Source organism: Anopheles stephensi, chromosome X (genome assembly GCF_013141755.1).
Source record: "Anopheles stephensi strain Indian chromosome X, UCI_ANSTEP_V1.0, whole genome shotgun sequence".
Lineage (NCBI taxonomy): Eukaryota > Metazoa > Arthropoda > Insecta > Diptera > Culicidae > Anopheles > Anopheles stephensi.
The window spans coordinates 8363433-8386536 of record NC_050201.1 but is presented as its reverse complement, the minus strand read 5'-3'; the positions used below and the strand labels follow the sequence as shown (position 1 = coordinate 8386536).

At 45.9% G+C, this 23104-nt stretch overlaps 2 protein-coding genes across 5 annotated transcripts; one reads left to right on the top strand and one right to left on the bottom strand.

The window, feature by feature from the left end:
* On the top strand, positions 1-23095 carry LOC118517422 (glutathione peroxidase-like). 4 transcript variants are annotated; one of them, XM_036063533.1, is made up of 4 exons: positions 1-213; positions 19062-19236; positions 19938-20164; positions 22568-23095. In XM_036063533.1, the coding sequence occupies exons 2-4, from the start codon at positions 19121-19123 to the stop codon at positions 22879-22881; spliced, it is 657 nt and encodes a 218-aa protein (XP_035919426.1). In that variant the 5' UTR covers positions 1-213; positions 19062-19120; the 3' UTR covers positions 22882-23095. The 4 variants fall into 4 exon arrangements, with proteins under 4 accessions (XP_035919426.1, XP_035919425.1, XP_035919424.1 ...); XM_036063532.1 differs by having other exon boundaries at positions 84-206; XM_036063531.1 differs by lacking the exon at positions 1-213 and adding an exon at positions 13430-13501.
* LOC118517421 (BTB/POZ domain-containing protein KCTD12) lies at positions 2063-12891 on the bottom strand. Its single transcript, XM_036063530.1, has 2 exons — positions 10809-12891; positions 2063-6320 (listed from the first exon to the last, which is right to left on the bottom strand). The coding sequence occupies exon 1, from the start codon at positions 11652-11654 to the stop codon at positions 10962-10964; it is 693 nt and encodes a 230-aa protein (XP_035919423.1). The 5' UTR covers positions 11655-12891; the 3' UTR covers positions 2063-6320; positions 10809-10961.
* Positions 23096-23104: the final 9 nt, after the last annotated feature.

Below are 23104 nucleotides of genomic sequence, written 5' to 3'. Positions count from 1 at the left end.
AATGGCATCAGTTTACAGGGAGCTTACGAACATCATTCTCAGTACTTCAGTTCTGTGTGTGTGCGTGTTGTACGCTTGGGAGCTCAAGCACCGATGACAGTCGAAAGCAAACAACTCGGCAGTGCCTTGTTCGACAGTCGCTTGTTGATCGATTGCCCAGCGGTACAGTCTCACGCTCGTTTTGCTGGTTGGCCGTACAAGAAGAGGTAAGAGGTGTGTACGACGGGCTGTACCAGGACTCGAGCCGCAGCAAACGTGTTGCCTGAAGTGAAGACAGGACAGGAAGCAAAGCAAAGAGGCAAAGGGCCAACTTCCAGCTGCAGCAATGCATTCTAGCCCTCAGCATCCACTCATTCTCGGTGTTCTGTCTGGGGAAGTTGTCGCTGCTGATGCTTGTAACGATTTTCATCTCACCTCACCGAGGCCTGGCAGAGGCATGGAGGATTTTTTTTCCATCCGTTGTCATCGCTTGCCGCTTCAGCCACAGTCCAGCCTTTCCCTTCAAAGGCTTCACCGGGGATGGAAATGTTTGCTTTCAAGAGGGCAATCGATTCGTTCGCTGTGCCTGGCAGCTGTATGATTTTTCCCTCGCTCGTTCCAGCATCACACGGTCTATGGGTGCGAATCGGGGTAAATTGTATTTTCACAATCATCGGCCGCCAGGGTTTAGCTGTTTGCTCACGGTGCACAGGTGCATCCGTGTGCTGTCAAAATTGAATTCGCACTCCATCATAATCACGATCGGAGCAGGCAAAGTGGCATGAGGCTAAGCCTGTCGGGAGCTTTTTGCCATCGTGATCGTGTACGTATCCGGATGGTTAGGGGGCAAACGAGACTATATATATGCATGTGGTGTATGCTGGCATCGTCCGGGAGGCCGGTACAACCGCAACCGCAGGATATCTTTGTCATCCGGGATGATGACACTTGGCTACGCTCAACCACACATAATGCTGTCCACTTCAACTACCGATGGCACATAACGAGCTTCCCGTGCCACGACCACACTTTGTCAAGCGCCGTCAATTTTGACCGTGTACGGTGGTGCTCGGTGGGCCCAAAAACCGAAAAGCCAAAAACTGATCTCGGTAGGTTCGGACATCAGGTTTGGGCCGGCTGATGAGTTTCTGATGAGAGCGAGATGAGCGGTGGAACTGGAAGCCGTGGCCGATTTGATTTCGACAGCTTGCTCATTTCCATGCAAATTGAGAAGATGTCCGATCTTCTGCGTGACGCATGTCTGTCAGACGAAACATCATGATTTTCTAGGAACACTGCTCCTAGTCGGGTTTGTTGCGAGCTCTTGCATGGGGAGTTTATTTTTTTTCGTTTCGGATGTGTGTCCAGGGTAAAGGAGAGTGCTGATGATGATGAAACGAATATCTGGTAGAGGTCTTTTTTTTGTACTTCAGATGTACGGTTGTGCATCACCTGGGTTGGGCAAAAACATAGCTACGGCAGGTGAGGAATTCTAACGCTGGGTACCCTTGTCCGAGAGTGAATTCCCTTGGAGAGTGAATATGTTTTTTTTTCTGTGTGTGATGGACATCCGTAGACAAGACCTTCAATCCCTAACCTTGACAGACCAGAACGACTCCAGGCCTCTCTCGCAGTCCTTCTCACCCCAAAATGGGGCCGAATAAAACGTCCAGCTCTCAAAAGCAGTGCCCATGTTAAGGATGTCATCCGGTAGGTCGCCTCACTCACTCGCGCCCTCACCCAGCAAATCCCACCTGTCGACGACTGGTACCACAATCTTGACACGGGTGACCCGACCAAAGGGTGGATTTCGCCGAGCACTAGCTGACACCGTGCTGTCTACCGTTCGGAACATTATCGTGATTAATGAGCCTGTTCACTCGACAGTCACTGGTGGGTTCGCGCGAATGAAGCCAAGTCGAAAGGGTCCTCACTTTGGAGTTTCTTCTGGTCCCTTGGAAACGGTCCACTCTTGGTGGAAGGCGCGGATTTGGGAGATCGTTTCGGATATCTCATACCCACTCCCACACGCATGCAAATTGGGGATGAGTAACAAAAAAGTTTAGCATTCTGGCGGTTTTTGTTTGTTCCTTAGACGTTTTTTTTTATTATGACTCTGCCATTCATTTTGTTTTTCGTTCGCACTAGAAGAGTTATGTCCCCTTCCTAGCTTACCTTACTCCCGTATCAATCCGACAAATCAGCCAAGTCAACCAAGTGGGTATGTAGCTCCATTTTTTCTCTTGGGGAGGCCAACACACCTGGACGACATCTACGCAAACACCCTGCACACTATTTGCCCGTATTTTTCCAATTGTAATGTTTTTCTTTACCATTCCGTGCTTCCTTTATTTGACTGCTACATTCGCTCTTTTCCTTTTCCCCCCGTGTTGTTTGTTGCTGCTGTTGTTGTTGTCATGTGATTTTATGCTCATTTCTAGGGTTTTGGGTTCTCTCTTAACTTAACTTTGGTTGAAGATATATGTGTTTGTCAATGATCATTTCTGTGTATGTGTGTTCGTGTTGTTTTATTTTTTTCTGTCTCTTGTTTTGGGTTTTTGTTTTCATTCATTATAATTACTTCCATTATTTATTATTCATACCATTATTATTAATATTATTATTATTATTATTATTAATATTATTATTTATGCATTTTGCTTTTCTCACTACTAAGTTCTGCGTGTGTGTGTTTTTTTGTTCATCTGGGATTTCTTACTTCAATAATATTTCATCATTTGCAACTTTCCTCTTTCACTTGCTCGTTTGTTTTGCATTATTTATTCGTTTACTTGTTTTAAATTTTCATATTTCGTCTTCTTCTTCTACTTCTTCTTTTTCTTCTTCTTCTTATTTTTTTGCTACGACCTCCTTTTTCCGGGCACATACATCCGGTACATTTTTTTATTGTTTTAGTAGTTTTTTATAGTTCTTTTACCATTACGATGAATAGTAGTTTGTTAGTGGTAGTAGTAGTAGTTGTAATATTATGAAGTATTATCATCATCATCATCGTCCGGCGCGCACGTACGCATTATTAATTAAAGAGAGATTAGTTTTCAACTTCCCTTGATAAATTCTACCATCGCAACCAACCGTCGGAGTGGGGGTGCACAAACCCCTGTGCAACGGGTGGGGTTTTTAATGTTTTTTCTTTTCTTCAGATTTTCATTTGCACCTGTACTTAACCTTTGCTCATTCTCAAGCACAGGTCACACTCGGTCGCCCGGTTGTTCTGCGTTCCATTCCGGCCGTAGAGTTCGGGTTTGGGGGTGGCAAAGCGCAAAAAATCATAGCTACAGTTATCATCCGTTATTTCCGTAAGAAAGCAAACGAAAGAGGTAGAGAAAAAAAAACAAATCCTGCACATCGGTGCAGATCAAACGAGCTTGAGGGAGGGGTTTTTTTTCACACGAAAAACTACCCTCCAAAAGATCAAACGGTGAAGTCTCCATCGCATGTGTTTATGAATTCTTTAACCCCATAGCGGTTGGGCATGGGGTGGTTTTCACCCCCCCTCCTTTACTGTCTTTTATAACGATTTTCCGCCATTTGAAAAGCATGCTCATAGGTTGGGAATGCGTCGGTGAAGAAGAAGCTTCCCTCGAATTAGAGTCGCATCAAAAACGCTACAGCTTTAAGAGGTCTTGGCCTGTCAGTACTAACTCCAGTGACTTACTTGTACTCGTAGAAGAAAAGCCACACTCCGGCCTACCTCGAGACAGTCCCTGACGAGATTCGATGTCCGGGTCTTGGCCGAGTGAAAACCGGCCTCACCGGCTTTAAATAATATTCGACGCACCGCATTTCGTAGACTGCTGGACTGTAGCAAGCTGGATGATTGCTACTATTTTTATCCTACCACCCACCCCAAACTCACCCCCTAGCGCATGACTATAACTCGTCTGCTTTCCATCAAAATTGAAGTTCCCCTCCCCACCGTTTTTTCTCATCCCTAAAAATTTTGCACCCCTTAGATCGTTGATCCCGCCAAAACGTAACGCTTGGGATCTTACCTCACGGTTTGGTGCTGATGGTTTTTGTTGTTGTTGTGGCTTCTTGTTTTTTGTTTTAAATATAATCGTACAGTACAAGCTTTTCTTCCACTTCAATTGATTTGTTTGTTTTTTTTTTTTGGTTTGCTTCTGCAGTTTTTTTTTCTTTTCTTTTTTTGTTACTTTATTTGTTTCACTATTGTGTATCAGTTTCATTTCTTTTTCTTGTTTGCAAATTACTATGTAGTGCTTGTTTTGTTTTTTGTTCTATCTCACTTTTCTTTTTCGCTTAAAGTTTATTTCTTGTGCTCCCACTTGTTGTATGCGTGTGTTTCATTTCTCACTTCTTTTTCCCACTTCTACCCGCTCTCTCTCTCTCTCTTTCACGTGTTTCTCACTTGGTTTTCATTTTTGTGTGTGTATGTATGTGTATTTTCTTATTTGTTTTTTTTTCTTCGCTAGTAAATTTATCGATCCCGTATAATGGTTCTATGTGCTCGTGTTTGCTTTTTTTGTTATTTACTCTTTTTATTCTTCTTCTTGCCTAGTTGCTTCTTCACGCTACCCGCTTCTACCCGCTTCAAGTTGTGTTTTTTTTGTTTGCTTTTGTTCGTGTGTGTGTGTGTTTTACTTAATTCACTTAAATACTTGTAAATCTCTTGTGTGTGTGTATGTGTTCCTCTCGAACTCTCAATCGAGTTGTGATTGTGTGTGTTGGTTTAGTTGTATGTGTATGTACTTGTGTTTTTGGCCCATTTTTATGCAGATGCACAGAGTATTTCCTTCTTGCTTTTCCTTCCCTCTCTCTCACACACCCACGCATCTGTGCCGTGTTTTGTTGTTGTGCATTGCTTCCTTTGCTTATTCGCACTGTGTTTTGATGTATGTTAGCATCCCAATGTCCGCCCGCTGCCGGCTTACCTTTTTTTCCCCCCCGCATCTGACCACCGTTTCAGCACAAACAAATTGTTGTTTGTTGCTGTTTCCCGACGATTTTCCCACCTTGTTTTTCTTTTTTCACCGCGAGGGCGTGTTATAGGGTTGTTTGTATTTTTCCTAGTATTGGTTGGTGTTGGGAGGAGGGGGTGGGAGGAGTTCGAGGTTTGTGTTAATTAATAATAAAAAAATGTTGACCGGAAGGGAGGTGGGAGGGAAGGGGAAAGCATACGGGTCTATGAGTGTGTGGGAGAATATTTGAATGTTCCTGCGGTAGTTCATGAGATGAGTTTACTGGGGAAAAACATGTGTTTGCAAATGGTTTCCGAAGAAAATCTTGTTTGTTCCATCCATATTTTTAGCGAATACAGCATTTCATTCTTCTAAATTTTACAGAAACTGCTTGGAATTTAGTTGTTTTTTTAAATAAATTGCTAGAAAAGAATATTTAAGTCTTCTCCCACATTTCTTCCAGAGGCTATTGCTACTTATACAAGAACTCTCTCACGCACACACACACCCAAAACAAACTGCACTGAAAGTGATGAGTTAAAGTGTGAACGATTTATCTTAAAGATGCACTAGTCACATCATTACCGTAAGTACGACTGACTGACTGACTAACTGACTGAGACCTGATTGTTCCCGACCGGGAGTGTACCACAACCCTTTAGCCGAAGGGAAGGGGAAAGGTGGATGAGGAGAAGGAAACAATTCCGGTTGCCATGGTAGCAGATGAACTAATTGCCGCCCGTTTTTTTTCTCCATCGGTGGGTTGCTAGCGGTTACGGAGCCACACGCTCAGAGCGCCGACTCGTCGGAGTTGATTGACTATTTCACTTACTTGCTTACTAGTTGGTTAGCCTACCACTACTATAAAACCGCGGTGCATATCACACGCGCGATACGCCTGTGTGTGTGAGTGTTTTTGTGCATTGTCTGAGTGTTGGGAGGAAAAAATCCGTTCATTTTGAGCTACTATCAAAAATTGCATTTTGTGTTTTCTTGGTGGGAGTAAAGTCTATCCGTCCCGGTGGATTGATTGATTGGTGACGCTGGTGAGGTGTTTCGCTTACTGTTCTTTCTTTCTCGTGCACTCTCTTTCTCTCTCTCTCTCTCTCTGTTTACCTTTTTTCGTTCGATCCAGTCAGTGGTGAGCCTTAGGTCCGCCCGGAGCGATCGAAATTAATTCAAGGGTACGAACTTTAAGGGGCTGCAAAAGTTCGAGGTGTCGAATTTAAATCGTTCGGCCCCACGCTGATGCTACAGGCTCGTCCGCAATAATCCGCTTGCCCATCCCATCCTCCCCCACTCGATTGCTCCCACGACCACGTGGCTTTCCCAGGGTAGGCTCACACCGTGCTTCATCTCGTGCTGGGCATCCGTAGCGTTGCTGCGAACCGATCTTATCTGGCGAGTAGAAATGCAGGCACAAAAGAGAAAGAAGGAATGTAGAGTGTTTTAAAATTTTAATTCAATCTTCCGTATTGGGTAAAACGAAAATGGGATGAAACGTTGAGATAAGTGTGGAGTCGAAGTGGGACACCAAAGATTTTTCCCGGATTCATGGCTGAATAGCGCGCTCTTCAGTACAATAATTGATTTTTGTCATTTGGTCACATACTTTCAGGCGCTTGCTTCTTTTTGCTACGAGGGATGCGATAGCACAAGATAGGACCTTAGCAAAAAAAAAAAATGGGAAAATGATTCTTCCCCTTCACGCGTGACCTTAATTTGGGTTCATAAAATGGTTCTACTTGGTTTTTGGTTTGTTGTTGGCCAGTTTTTGTTTTGGAATTTCATTTTCTGAGGTTTTTTTTTCTCGCTCCAGTGTCCTGGGGTGGGTTGCAAAAAAGTTTACTTTTATAACATAGATGCCCCAAAAAGGTTTTTTTGGTCGAGGGTGTGCTGTGTGTGGGGGTGAGGATAGCTTAGATATGGTCAGACCGTCCTTTGTGAATAAATAAGAGGAGAAGAAGCAGTGGATGGATAGGTTTGCTTCACTCGGTGCGTTAAATTTGCATACATTTCCACATCCATATAGTCAGGGTTTCATAAGGTCATACGGTGGAGGTCATCAAGGTGGAGGCATAAATGGCGCCGGTCTTCACACGGCAGGACCGGGGCTCAAATCTCATCCGAACCGTTCCCCCATAGTGAGGACTGACAATCTAACTATGCGATATGTATCATTAAGTCTAGTAAGCCCGATATGGCAGGTATGGCTTTAGACTGAGAAGGCGTTAGGCTCACACTACCCACTTGATTTAAGCAATATTCGCATTATTTGATTGTAGTCCTCTTTTTGACTCTCCTCTCCACAAGATGATGTCATTGCTTAGGTACTACTGATCTCGAAAAAGCTTAAAGTAGTTAAAGCTACCTTCCACCGCAGACGAAGACGCGTTAGTCGCTTTGCTTGTGGTGTACCATGCTCCCGACAGCAAAATTGACGAACGAGGCACATGTATGTTTGCTTTACTTTGGAATCCGGTTCGCATCCACTTCAACTTTAAGAAGTTTGATCGTAAACATTGCGCTTTGGCCTTATCGTGGTGCTCTCTTCCAGGGTCTCTAAGCCCATCGGTAAACATCTAGACGTTTTTTTTATTTTACTCTCGGAAGAATGGCCAGGCCGTAGAGCTAACATCTAGCATTTCAGGGCAGTGGATTTCTCTAGCAAGTCTTGTTTTGGTAACTTTCGATACGTCCAGTCCAGCAGGTTAGTAGGAAGGGCATACTACTATTTGATCTATAATCTAAAACAGACTTTACTAGACTGTTCAACAAGGATTTCAAATACTAAACTCGTTTGTGTTATGTTTTTGTACTGCTCAGCGCAGATGCCCTAAAAAGTATTGATTCTTAGTATAGTAGAAAGTAAATTAGAGTTAAGGGTTCTGCCTTCAGAATCAGTTCTTCTTTTTCCTTGAAACTACAACATTATTGAGAGGTCTTGGCCTGCCACATTTCTGGCTTTCTGTGATTTGGTTTTATTCGTAGCAAAGTGGTCAAGCTCTGCGTACGGGGAGACGGGGTCTAGATAGGATTTGAACCCCGGTCTTGCCGTATGAAGACTGGCGCCGCTGTCGCCTCGGCCACTTGACCGGGACATCAGATGTGCTCGAAAAAGAGGTGTAAGAGCTACATTTACTGAATTTTACGTAGCATGTTCTGCTGACTAGATACGATAATAGGAGACGAAGAGTATCACCTGATGAGCTTAGCTGATAGTATGAGCTTTGAGCTCCCTTGTACATTAAACCAAATGTGATAGAGGAAAGGTAAGGTTCGTGTCAGTTTGATTGCTATGACCTTTGTCATGCTCATCATGGAACAAGGAGAGACAGAATTTTTTGATTGATTGTGGACCAGCTATTTGATGTTGAGTAAGTGATGTTTCAGATTTGTTTGACACAATTAAGTTGGATAAGTGGACACTAGAATTTCAAAAATCGTGAAGCATCAGATGTTTTAGTCTTGTATACGCACGTTATTTGACCTGCTAAACTGAGCTTCTTGGGAGGAATATTCATGTCCCAAGACCAAGTCCAAGAAAACGGATTGTCGGTGAACTTATTTTGGGGGCTGTAACCATTTCGGCATGTGCGAAAAAAGCAGCAGTCATACTAGCTGAGCTTTGGTGCTTTAAAATGTTGTCCAAAACAAACAGAACCAACCCGAACCAACCCGTGGGCCAATCGGAGACAAACGATCTTGTCTTGTTGGGGTTACTTCGGGGAGGAGGGAAGGCAAGCTCAAGCGCACCAGAACCAAAAAAAAAGAAGAAAAATTCCCTCCTTCATCCTGGACACCTCCAGCAAAATCTCGGTTGAGGAGTGAGGCAATGGTTTAATCGGCTTTTACTGGCGGTTTTTTTTTTCTTTGTAAGCTTCTCATGGTTTTGCTGAGCTGGTTTGTGGGGTGTGTGTGTGTGTGTGTGTTTTCTCCGACTGTTCGAATTGTTAGGCTAGCGAGTTTGAAGGAGTTCGGTATCGCCAACGGGCACTTGGGCGGAAAAATTCTACCCGTTACGCCTCTCCAAATGTAAGCGCTGGTAGACATATACATATAGATACGGGCAGGCATGTAATTGAAGGACGTCCGCGTGTGTTGCTGTGTGTGCTTTCGGGAGATAGAGGATAACAGGGGGGGCATAAAGATAGGGGATGAAAATATACGTGAAAATCGATTTCATCCCGCATTCCCCACGGCACGGGTTCCCTTTTCATGAGTTAAGTTCTTCCGTGCCGTTCCTCATTTGACAGAAGGTCCGGCTGTTATGTTTTTCTCTCCGGCCTCTTCTCGGGTTACTGATTTCATCGGGCGCTTGTACCAATTCCACAGCCTCTCGACGGGCATCAGATTCGGACGCGAAATGTTGCCTCTCGTTGAGTTTGGTTTTGTTCTTCGGGCTGGTTGAAGGCTGCGGAAAATCGAAAGCAAATGTAATGCCAGCTGAAAAATGCCTGACAGCCAGCTACGGTTCCAGCAGGGACCGTGCAAATGAAGTGTTGCACTGGGCGAACGGGGAAAGCGGGAGAATTATTTCCGGGAACTTTCCCATTACATTACCCTGCTCGTCTACCACGCCAGCTCTACTCTTCCTATTGCCCGACTCTAGACAAGCCGAACTCTCATCCAACATCACATCACATAATCGCTTCTGCCTACGTCAAGGGTTAAATGTTTCGTCAACCTCAGGCTCCGATGGCGTAAACGAAACGAGAAATAGGAAGAAGAAGACAAAAAGAAAGCTAGGGCCCCGAAAGACTCTTCACATTCTTTTCCATTATTCATGCATTTCGAGGGATTCGGAGGTTTGGAGCGCATCAAATTCGCATTTCGGATGGGAAAGCAAAAAAAAATGGAAAGCGCGCATCAACCAACCCCCAAAAGAGGGAAAAAACACAAGAACAACCTTCAGAGAGAAAAAGTAGATAAGAAAAAGTCAAACTGAAATCTTCACGTCCCCTTGGTTCTTCCGCTCCCACACACACACACACGAACAGAATTTTCTTCCATTCCGGCAGTACGGTTGTAGGGAAGTTGTAAAATTCAATTTCAGCCTAGCAGGAGACGCGTGGTCTCTATTACAGAGGGTAAAAGTTTTCGCGCATTTCACATTAAACGTTTGAAAGCGGTAGAGGGTGCCGAGGAGCGAAAGAAAGAGTGCGTGTGTGTGTGAGAGAGAGAGAGGAGACGAAGTCTAATTGTGAAAATGCTGTGTCAGGATGAGATATAAGTTTTGTATGTGTGCCTTTCTAAAGAGGGAACCACATCGAAAGCTTGTGGCGGGTAAGCAAACTGTTGCTGGAATAAGATGACAAAGTTCGGTAAGGATTCGTACGCAACACTACACCCACTAGATTGGGTGCCCTTTTAATGCTCTTTTAAAGCACTAATGGCTGTCAAAGCTGTCAAAGTCAGCTAATGGAGTAATTTTCGGGCTGGTGCTAGCACTGGCTTTGTTTGATTAGGAAGTGTAGTTGAAAACTGTAGTTTTGTGACGATGATTTGCATAACTTTAGGCGTGTAGATTACGGGGACTCTTCAGAGCTAGTGCTGCCAGCAAATGCGCCTGAATGTATGTAATTTAACCATTTTTAATCTGTTCTACACTTTGTTTTATTTTGGAAACATAATAATTTCTGCAGTGGAGACGTTGGAGAGAAGAAAGTTTTGGGAAGGGCGAATTGCGAACTCCTTAAGGATGTTATCAGCGATGCGCCTGAATGTATGCAATCGATTTTTTTTGTCTTGAATGAAGCTGTAGGTGTCTGTTGCTAAAGCGAAGTCTTAATTGAAAAGCTTCTTTCGACCAACAAACTAGTTTCGCCAAGAACCAAAGGGAAAGGGGGAAAGGAATTCTATTACTTTCCAAGGGAGACTGCTCACCTCATTACCAACTCCGCTCCAACCTCGGCTTTCTCTGGGTGGCTCAGTGTATACATGAGTATCTGTATGTGTGAGTGTGTAGATGTCTGTAAGGGTGTCTGTGTGTGTGTGTGTGTCTTATTAAAAGTATGTTGACCGTTGTGTGCCGATGGTTTAGTCACGCACGAAGACAAACTCGTTGTAATGGTTCCAGCGGTTTTCCTCCGTGTCGACGCCCGGTTTCAGGTTCTCCGACACCGAACCAGCCGTACCGGAGCCACAGCTACCAACCAGCCGGAAGCCCTGCTCCTGCAGCATATCGAACGCCTGCTCGATGAACACGTGCTTGAGGAAGAATCGGGCGGTGTAGCGATCCGATGCACCATGGTCCGGATCACGCGACTCGTTCAGCGTATCGCCAAACACCTCCCGGCACAGTGCGACCCGACCGTGGACCAGTAGCCGCGTGATCTTGCGGAACTTCACATCGGCCAACCCATCGCGCCCGAACTGGAAGCTGCCCCGGTAGCCGACGGTGATGCAGCCCGGGACCTGCTTGGCGAGCAGCTCGAGCAGTCCGGCCAGGCGGAAATATTCGGCCTCGCGCCGGAGCCGATCACGGTCGAGGAAACCGACCGGTAGCGTGTACCGGACCGGTTCGCGCAGGTAGTCGAGCACGTGCCGGAACAGGCCACCGTCACGATCGATGAAGAAGCGACCCTGCGCGTCGGTGGGCAGATTGGACGGTGGGCAGTCTGCGCCGAAAATTTCCTGCAGCAAGGAACCTTCCTCGCTGACCAGCGTCTTGTGGCTGACGACGTACGGCGTACCGCCGACGTTCAGCTCGACCACCGTCGACCAACTCATTGCGCGAGGTGTGGTCGTCGACTGTAGCTCGTCGGAAGCTTACCACCCGCAGCTGGGGATCGTGTTGATGGGATGCGTATGGCAGCAGCTGTCCGCAGCGCTGAACTTCAGCAATTGGCGCTGAATAGATTGATTGGGTGCGACTGTACCGTGAGCGTGGCGTCTGCACGCGATCGTTGATTGCATGGGCTTTCGGCTTTGGAGCAGCAAATTTCTTGGGGCGCGTTAGTCAGGACCTTCGTCAGGATACCCTGAGCTCACTCACACACACACACACACCGACACGTTTTGCCGATCACAAGGAATCGATCACCTTCAACTCACTCACACCGCACAAACACACATGCACATAGACACACACGCGAACTCACAGGCTGCAGAGACTTGTGTGTGTGTGTGTGTTGGTTAGCAAAACTGATCACGGAAAAGTGGCGGGAAAAGCACACACGCAATTTTATTTCACGGTCGCCACTCACTGCACGATCACTTCCACCGTCCCGTCCCGGGGGTTGAGTGTGTTAAGGTGGCAGGGGGGGAGGTGGGTTTCGGGTGGTTCAGGGGATACGGTCAAAGATCCGAAGCTCAAGGACGAAACGGAGATAGTGAGAAAAAGGTAGAGCCTGCGTGAAGGTGATGCGATGGAAATCCCGGGTTTTCGTACGCTTTTCTTCCGATTCTCCCTCCGGATGCAGCAAACACACGGACGCGGGTGGCGGGCCGGAGGTGGCGTGTTACGGTAGTGCGTTCCGTTACAGAAGCTTGGAAAACTGTCTGGCCACTGTGGCTGTGCGTTTGGTCCGAAGAGACACGTCCAGACTCGCACCCGTACGCGACTGAAATGAGATCGGGAAGTGCACGAACGTTGGCCACGACCGCCCGAACCGAGGTCGTCGTGCCGTGGCATGGCATGATGCAAAGGGGGGAGAGGTGGAGGCGGGGAGAGAGAGAGATGGTCCACACTTCGCTGGATGCGAAAGTGGTGCGGGTTGCCTAGATTTAAGGATGAAGGTCGGGAAAACTGATGCTTCCGCGTAGAATGGAGGAGATTCTCACGAGCATTTCTCTCTCTCTCTCTCGCTCGGGAAACCCGGATGCTTGTGATGTTCGGACTTACTCTCCGGGGTACAGTATGCAACCGCTGCTGCTGGTGAGGATGGGGGGGGGGGGGCAACTCTGTTGCTTCCGGAATATCCGGACGAGAAAACCACCGCATGCGACTACCGAACCGCGGATGTAGCAAAACTGTGGTGGCTGTGGAGAGTTTTTCCTGCGTCCTGCGCCCTGTTGCTTGTGCGCACGTGATCTCACGCTCTTTCTCCCTCTCCATCGGATGTGCATGCTAGGCTTGTTCTTTCTCTCACTCTTTTTCGCACGCGCGCGCTCTCTCTCTCTCTTTCTATTGCAGTCGTTCGAGATAAGCGTACACGCTCGCAGCCGCAAGCAGGAAAAAAAGGTACAATTGAATTTTCCCCATTTGTGTTCTGCTTCGGTGGGAAAAACGAAGGTTTGGGGTGGGGGTATGAGGGAGCGAGAGAGAGCGTGCAGAACATCGTGATACAAATTTGAGAATCACTCTCATCTCACCAACAAAATCGTACAAAGTAAGAGATGCGTTGCGTTGTTGTTGATGATTTTCCCGCACAGCGCACAGCTGCTGCTTAGCGTTGCTTCGAAGATGATGAATTTGGGAGGCAGACGGGGGGAGGGGGGAATGGGGAGTAGGGCAGAAATAATGAAGAAGGGAAGCGAGAAGAAATCGAAACCGAGATCGTACGCATGAACGCAGCAGGCTCGGACAGTTTTCCGACCTCGTTCGTAGCTGCAAGTGTCGTGCTGCCAAGCGCTGGGTAAGGCTTTCCCTTATTTTGGTGACGGGAACAGGGGTGGGTTTGGAGGAGGGCGAGTTAAGGGTGGATAGCTTCAGAAGGCCACCTGCTAGCGTTAATGAAATACCTCCTTCAGCTCAGCTGGGCCTCAACACCTGGCATCTTATCGGACATTTTTGCATCGAACTGTACAGCAAAAACCACAAAAGCAACGAGTCCTCAAAAGCCTCCTTGTTTAGGTATCAAAACAAAGAGGAAGCTCTCATTGCTCGGCATGCTTCTGGAGGCTTTGCAGGCATGATTTAACAATTTCATCACGACTGAATTAAGCTGGTGGGAAATGTGTTTCTACTCTCTCAGGCTTCCCTCCAGCAACACAGCCCAGAGTTAATGCTCAATCATCGTCCCAAATCATGCTCCATTTGTGTCCTTCCCATAATGGGTGGGTGATTAGTTTTCCGGCTTTTTCTGTTTCTCTCACCGCGCCGTGAAAACTCGGATTTCTCGGAACTTCGGTCGGTGCATTTTCCGCTGGCGTTTTGTATCCAACCGTTCGTACAGCTGCCGTTTCGCGCAACAGCAAAAGGCCGCGTGCCAAAAAGTGAAAGTGTGAATTGCGTTGCAATCGGGATTTTTGCGGGAAAATGAGCGAGCGAGAGAGAGAGAGAGAGAGAGAGACCAGAGTTATGACGTGCGAGCGTATGCGAACCCGGGTTTGTGTGTGTCAAGGGTGTGATTTACACGAGCGTGTGTGTGTGTAGATGAGAAATCTTAAATCTCTCCACTGCTCGTAGTACACAAAGTAACGGTTTTGTAGAACAATGGCTGCTCAAAAAAAAAGAAGCAAAATAGGACCACCAGACACCAAACGTACCGGGAGGCCTTCCATAACTCTACACAGTCGCAGTAGCTCACCTCTCGCTCGCACGCCTCTTATCAGTAGCTTTAACTTTCACTCGCACGCTCTCACTCTCCCTTCTGAGCGGCTTTGTTGGAGGCTGTGTCCTCCGTTCGGCGTTCCATCTGGGGCCTTGGGGGTTGTGTTGCGTGCGCGTGTTTGTGTGGTGTGTACCACGGCAGCATGCGAAGAACAGCCTTTGGAGGCTGCAGAAAGTCTCCAAAAACGGGGCCCCAGTAGTTGGGCATAGCTTCAAAAACTTCCACCGAGGTTCGCCGGAGAGCTAGCGAAGGCAGAGGTTTTGCGGATATGGTGAGAGAGCTCCCTCTCGCTCTCTCTCGCTTTCGTCCTGTTCCAACGCGGTAGCGTTGCATACCTGTCGATAGAGTCCTGATGGATGATGGTTGGGCTGGGTTGGATGGGATGTGTTCACTGCCCTCGAGTGCGTTCGTGCGTGCAGCTTCGTATAGATTTCCGAGCATTTCGCTTTCGCTTCACAGTGCCTCGACCCGAGGGGCTCTAAGGACCTGCAGGCAACACTGAATTTCTTGGTAATGGGCAACAAGCTGGATAAGCACATTTTGGGCGTCATTTACTGTGGGTTTTTTTTGTTACATGCACTCGACTTCATTTCGACGTACTGGATGACTGTCCTATTTTGCTAACAATCAGTTTTACCAAGAAACCAGATAATTGGAAGCTGATTTTTTGAGGATGAAATTCTTGCTACAAAAGAGATATTTTGATTTTATTTTCAATTCCTCGTAAACAAAGCACAGTAAATCAAACTAAAAATCTCATGTGTAGAAGTTTTTATTATCTTCTGCTTAGGAGAGAAATTTTTGGAGGAGGCCTACAACAACCATACACACAAGCTACGTGACAAGAAGCATGAGCATAGATGTAATTCCAGCCCGAGAGTCCGATGATAAACAGTGAGCTAGATAAAATCGATGACGATTACCTGCTTTTTACGCGCGAGCGTGTACTTCGCGAGTCGTCGGCGTGAAGATGTTGCGGGCGGACGGATTCGATGCTTTTATGTACAATTTGAGGTGTGCTGAGCAGGCTAAAGACAGTTCCAGCAAACCATTATGGAGTGGTTTTTGGGAGTATCGTTTGGCGTACTTTTGGGTGGTGCAGTGCTCAGCTTACGGGTCCGTCGCCTAAAAGTATGCAATGGGTAGCTTTTTTGTTGAGATTAGCTGTGTACTGTGAACTTTCGAGGTTATTAAAGTTATCTGACTGACTGTACAATTTCGAGAGGTGTTGGCCAACCAAAACTGGCTTCGTTGACATAGATTTTGATCGGCTTGTTAGAGTCACTCGCATCTCTAGAAGTCAGATAACGAGACTAAGAGATTCAACTCCTGATGACGACTTTTAAGGTCAAAAAAGTATCATTAATTCGATCGCTTGTTAAGAGACAACTTGTAACGTTCACTGGGACAGCGATTGCATACATTTAGGCACGAGCACCGTCATCAAAACACTACTGAGTTTGAATGAGCGAGTGTAAATCTCATTACAATTGCTTCGCTGATCGATTGGTGGATTTCTAATTGATATTGCAAACACACGGTGTAATTGAACGCCAGCAAGTAAGTCAAGCCTGACCTGGATATTGGTTTTCTTCATCAGATTTTTAGCCTACGGGCACGAGTAGCTCGAAGGATTTAAGACAGCTGGAGGTAGCGGAGGTCGAGGGATTTAAGACATTCTCGGCCCGAGCCTGATAGAACATTTGTTCTTTCGCCTTCGCCTGCTATGTTTGTTGTTCAGCTTGGGCGGCTTGATTTGCTCGATTGTACCCTGGAGCATCCGTGTTACAACATCAGCAGCAGTAGCAGCAGCACCATCTATCCCCTCCAGCATGAAAACTGCATTTCCCATCTGCCCCCATTCCATTATCCCCGCCTCGCCCCTTTCACGTGATACAGGCAAGGAAATGGAGGGAATTCCACAGAGTCGCTTTCCTTTGGGGGATACTTTACCCCGTGCTACTTTTATCTTTATTTTGCTCGCTGCGCGGGAAGCCTGCTGTTTTCAAGGACACGAAAAAACGCTGGCAGGCGAACCAGAATACCCGGATGGGTGGGATTCTGGTGGGAGAAAGTTTAACGATCAATAAAACTGTAGCAGCGGCCAAATCGCTTGCATCGTGCACCGTTTTCATCGTCACACACACACACAAAGCGAAGCAGAAAACCGATGCAACTTTTGAGCTTCGCCGAGGGTCGGAAATAGTTGAAAGCGAGCGTACGTTTAGCGTACATTATTCGTACCGAAAGTTTCGCTCGAACATTTTTGCTGGGTTTGATGTTTGAAGAAACTGGTTGAAAGGAAGCAAGCGAGCAGCTTTCACTCCGCTGCTTTACGGTTGCGTGATGCGTTAGATCGTTGATAGGGCGAAAGCGTTTCGTTTCGTTTCAAGAGTGGAAATTTTCACTTTACTCTTGATGATGCTTCAGTGGGGTTTGTTTTTCGTACCCTGGTAGATTCTTATTTAGTTGAAAACAAAAAAATCACTGACTTGTTTAAACTCACCGTGATAGTGGTGCTGCTTGCTTAGAAAAAAAAACTTTGAATGAACTGTTAATGTAATTAAAGCCCTTGACTATTTTTATAAGCACCTGGGAGAAATATTCACTTCAAATCATATTATTATTTTTACTAAACAGACAGTAAAAAGGAAGCAGCAATACTTAATAAACCATTTCGAAACGTCCGGTGACGTTTGACTTTGGCGACCAAATTTCAATCACCGCCTACACGGTGAGACCGGCTTACGCAGTGTCGGGAATTGAATTTCATTGAATTTAATTTAATTCGCTTTCCCACTCACTGTGCCGTGCGTGGTGCGCCCGAAAGTGTACCCGAAGAACCAAAAATAAACTAAAGATGGTTGATGTGCTGCTGCTGCTGCTGCTGCTTTCTGTCACGCTCTCACGCTCATTCTTTCCATCCGGTGCCGGGATCAGTGCGAAGTAAACCAAATTTGGAGACAGTTTTTTATCACGGTTCCACCGTTCGCTAGAATCTGATGCTGACGTGATTAGGTCTTTTCGGTACAGATTTTTTTATCGGTTCGATAGATGGTTGCAAACAGAATTGATTTGTATAGATGTTGTAGGTTTTAAATAAGTAAGATAATTTTTTTTAAGTTGTTAACATTAAATTAATTTTTTCTTTCGTTCGGGAAAGGACGGTATAACCGTTTGGCGGATTTGAACTACTGCAATAGCTTCCTATACCGCTGATAGGTTTAACGCTGTTGTTTGTCATTCCAATATCCCGGTCTTTCTGGTTAGTGCCTTAACGCCTTATTACCATGCCTTATTTATCGATGTGAACGATAGCTCAAAAGAATTAACCTGGGTTGGATCGTCCGATGCTATTCTCAAGACATGACCAACACACAAGAGCTCGTAGAGCTCCTCACAGTATCTTCTACTTATGCGGGGTCAAAATTACCTCAAAGCATCTTCCTCTCCTAGTGTGGCTAAGAAGAGTTGGTCAGTTTTGGATAGGGTCCATATCTCGGACGCGAGTAGTGGGACTATCGTCTCTTTAATCTCCAACGCTGGTAAGCTTCTGCTTCATAGGAGAGCCTCATTCCAATGTTGTCTATTTCATCACCATATACCAGGACTTTTAGAAGATGGTATTCGAAGTTCCCACCTCTCTGTCACGAACGGTCCTCACTAGCGGGAGATTGAAGAGAAGATAGGCGATCAGACTGGGTCAGGTCTCTGGTAAAGAGCAAAGAGTCTAAAAAGTGTAGCGACCTTGACCGCTATGATTTAGTGCCTAGGATGTAGATGAGATGCTCAAAGAGGCATCTAAAGCAAGACGGCTAATGAGAGAGAGAGAGAGAGAGAGAGAGAGAGAGTGCGGATGAAAAAAGAGAAAATCGACGGAGAGAGGTAGAGTGATCGACGAACGGAGGTAAAACAGGTTGATGGCAAAAGAGGACGCGGAATTCTGATGTTGATTATCAAGTAGGAAAGTTAACTTATTAAACCAATGTGGTTTAATAGGAACTTAAGTCGTTTTAAAAGTTTGCGATGCACCTACATCTGACATATTGTCATTCTTCTAGAATGGTTTGCTTGTCCGAGATTCTAAAAGATCTCATTGGGACGTATTCTATTACCCCGGTTCTACTGCCATGTATGGAGGGCGGTTCAGTAGCATCGCCGACAGTGGCGTCGGACATCACATGACACAGCACCCGGGTTAAAATCTCATCTGGGTCCGTTCGCCCGTATTTGATAATTAACTTGACTATCCAACTATATGCGCGGTATAATTGAGTCTGGTTAAGCCAAAAGTGATAGGAATAAGAAGAAGAAGAAGGAAGATACTGTCATATGTGACTAAATAAAATCAAAGTATCAATATGGTTAAGACTTCAAGAGTTGCTGCCGCCGTGGTTGAAGATGGATCTTGTTTGACTTCCTTTCTGATAGTTGGAATCTTCTCATAAAGCAGTTTGAAAATATATTTCAAACTTTCACGACGATCATTTCTTTACACTCCTAAATGTATGCAATATGCTGCTCGCAACCAGCTACTTAGCTATCAGTTGCTAAACGTTTGCCTACTTTGAAGAGGCACTTTTCCAACACAACAATTTACTCATTTTTCCTCTTCCATTTTTCATCTCTTCCGTTCCGCTAGAGTTTAACGCAAATTGAAATAACTTGTGCACAGAGAGCGAGACAGAGAATCATAAAAGCATGTTTCTGTTGGGACGTCGTCTGCTGGCAGGGCCACGTGGGGCCGCCGTCGGAGCAACCGTAGGTCTGCTCGGTACTGCAATGGTTGCCATCAACCTGCTTTCATCACCGTCCGGGTAAGTGTGTGTGCGCTGGTAAGCAACATTTGGTACAGAAACAAAATACCTCACAGACATTTACAAAGGCAACCTTTCCATGCTCTAACATAAAACCACAATGTATCAAATTGCAGTTCAAGGTCTGCCGAATGCTTTTTTATTTTCCTGTGTGTGCATTTTGTCCGCTGTCTCGCACTACTAACGAGCGAAATTACAAATACTTCGTGCGGTGTGTTGTCCGGGGTAAGGCGAGAACGGAATCACATGGAAAACCTATTATTGCCGGTAATGAGCAAAACTCCCGAAAAACAAGCTGTCTGCGAACAAAACGAAACAACAACAGAAAAAAAACAGAAAAGAAAAATCACCAAAGTAAATGAATCAGAACAGTTTGCCGCAGTCGACCAAAAAGAAAACCAAAGCACCTGATTGATTTAGGTTGTTTTCCTATTTAGCTGCAAGGTGGTTGGAAAAGTTTGCGCTCACGATGTGCTAGAAAGTTTGGCCCTTGATTTGGCCTATGGGAGAGAAGGCGAAGAAAATTCATTACCGTTCGTTGATTTTATTTTGGTTATTGCTGATGGGAAATTACGGTTCGAGCAGATGCAGAGTTTCCTCGCGGCTGAAACCTTTTTTGGCGGTTAAAATCTTGTTCAATATCTATCGCAAATGGTCGGGCTTGGATCTACTAATGCATTAAACCTCTTTCGTTGTTACAGTGTTGCTGCTTGCTCTGCGGCCCAACCACCGGCGGTCGCTGCTGACGGAAAGGTGGCTACATCCGTGTACGATTTCACCGCGAACGATATCGACGGTAACCCGGTGCAGCTTGGCAAGTACCGTGGTCACGTACTGATCATCGTCAACGTTGCGTCAAAGTGTGGATATACGGAGGGACACTACAAGGAGTTTAATCAACTTTATCAGGAGTACGCCGAGTCCAAGGGTAAGTGCCTAGCGTTGGGTAGTACGATGGAGATCTTTCAGATGGCTGCGGTAACTGAGGACTCTGAGCGTTCTTGTCTAACATCAAGAACTCAACGTATATTCCACTAGCAGAACGAATAAGTCATCTTCACCGCTGGTTTCAACTTGGATGAGAGAAAGACTGAGGGAGAGAGTGTAAAAAAGATAGATAGAGAAAGAGAGAGAGAAAGAAGAAGTTTCTTAATTTGTTTTAACTGTGAAGCTTCGATTTCATAAAGTAATGCTGCTAGTTATTCAAGAGTTATTCGACCTCATGAGGTAGCTCTGCGCGCTCTTTGAGCTCGCTCTATTTATGAGCTAGCTCATCGCACTCTTTGAGCACTACGCGCTTATTACTCTACGCGAGCGGCTTTCAAAAAAAGGCTACTCGATATTGAACTAATAAGTGCAATTTGCAGTAAACACACGTTGCATACCATCAGGCGTATATCGATTGTGTTCGAGAGTTTTTTTGTTTTTGGGGGTAAAAGCTTTGCCCCTAAATGCATGCAATTCGCGTATCAAAATCGATACCAGTGGTTTCAGTTCCGGTTTAGCTACTTTCTACCCATATGCACACACACACACACCCATTCACAAAACCCCACGTGAAACACAACTTCAGCTGCTTTGCATGCTGCACAGGATGTGGTTGGTGCTGGAATCAACCGTCCAGAAAATCGGACCATTTTTCATTCCCCCCTCCAGAATCGCACCGCCCGGTGCGCCCAGCTCGGATTGGATTTTTGGGATCGAAACTATCACACGTGTAGGTGTGTAATGTTTTTTCTTCCTCCAGACCAGGAAATTCCTGCTCCCGCTCCACTTACCCAACCCACCTTGAAGCAAAAAAGTGGATGGTTTAGCACAAAGTGCAACTCCAGTGTGGCCGACGCGGTGTTGGATTCCTTCGGTGGGTTTGTGTGTGTGTGTGTGTGTGTGTGTGTGTGTGTGTGTGTGTGTGTGTGTGTTGGCTTTGCGGTTTGGTTGATTTCGGCACTAAAACACACGATTCGCGAAAGTGAGCGTTGCCAACATTTCCAAGAATAAACGCAGCCGGTGGAACGCCTGCCAGTTAAGCATTCAGCAGGTTCTACATTGAGGGGGAGGGGGGCGGGGGTGGGAGAGTTTGGCTGCAGCAACAATTTACACCAGCAGGAAATTATATGCATTCCTAAGGCATCCGTGGTGATAAATCTGATGCCGAAAGCATATGCACAACGGGTTGTAATTCTTGGTGCCGATTTTCGCATCGGGAAGCGAAGATGAGCGATTTTTTCATGATGCTATTTGGTACAAGACCACAACGTATCGTGGCAAGCTGGCGAATCAATATCTTAAATTTAAAGATTGTTGACCTCACTTCTTTATATTGCTCACTCTTAGCATCTGTCATTATCTACAACGCCTAAAGGTATGCATCAATATATAATTCTATATACATACCAAATGAGGTGTATATTTAAATTTTGCATAAATTTGGGCGCTTGCCAATCACTACTTTTCCTCTTAATGTTATTAAAAACTCCTTTTTGTGAAATTGGTCAAACTTATAATGTATCTGGAGTTTACAAAATAAGTTACCAGCGGAATGTTCTCGTCCAACGGATACGGAATTTGATGTCCGCATGCCTCAATCACACTCCCAACAAATCTCACATGAAAGCCCCACCAAAGCAGTGAGTCAACCGGTCTTTCGGACGGTTTTATTTATTGACCCCCTCCCCAAGTGGTGAGTCAGGTTTTGAAGTTTTCCTTCCGTACTCGGAACATCTCGCTGTCCGTAGAATGGCCGAGCGAGTCGGGTTGGTGGCAAGATTTCGCACGATTTAGCAATTCCGGCAGTGGACGCCGGTTGTGTCGGGTCTCGAGCTCGCACAGGAAAAGAAGGAAAAGAATGCAAATCCTCAACCGGCCGGCCAGAGTCCGGTTTAATGGCTGTTCGATAAAAGGGGTTCGATGGAGTGGAAAATTCTAGTGAGCTGGATTTGCTGATGTCACAAGCATATTGTACCACTGTTCCGTGCGTGGTCGAAATTTAATGCTTCCCATCGAAAGCTGCACAAAAGGACAATTAAAACACTAAAACAAGTTGCACGTCCAGGTCCAAAGAGACCAAGCGTGCAACTCCGGCTCGCTGGTAGTGTCTGTCAAACAGTGCGCGTGTGGTTTTTGCCGATGACGTTTGTAACGGTGTTGAGAGTTGGCCAAAAGCGTGACTTTTAGCTACGGTTTAACTTTAAGCTTTTGCCACACCGAACCGTCGCTTTCCAGTGTTAATTACACGAGCGGTTAGCGGATGTGTGCCGCGTAATCGAATCAGCAGAGCAGGCAGAGTTGCTACCGTTCGAGCTCGGTAAAGTTAGTTCTTTGTCTTTCGCAGGATTGCGCATTTTGGCGTTCCCGTGCAACCAGTTCGGTGGACAGGAACCGGGCAGCAATGCGGAAATCAAGGAGTTTGCCAAGGAGCGTGGCGTAAAGTTCGACATGATGGCGAAGGTGAAGGTGAACGGGGACGATACACATCCGCTGTGGCAGTATCTGAAGCAACGGCAGGGCGGTACGCTGGTGGATGCGATCAAGTGGAACTTTACCAAGTTCATCGTGGACAAAAATGGGCAGCCGGTTGGACGCTACGGTCCTACCACTAGCCCGCTCGAGATGCGCGAAGAGCTGGAGAAGTACCTCAATCAGTAAGTAGCAGACCAAACGTGTATTTGAACGATGGCTGGGGAAGAGTGTAATGTGGTCGTTCGAATTTCATACTGTTAAGGGTAATTGATACTGTCTGCAACAATTGACGTGAAATTTCACCTACAGGCATAGAATTTGCTTCTCAACATGGATTTTTTTTTGCGTGCGTTATTACTCGAATAAATGTTTTATGCATTTGTATGCTAGTAGCAAGATATCAAAAATG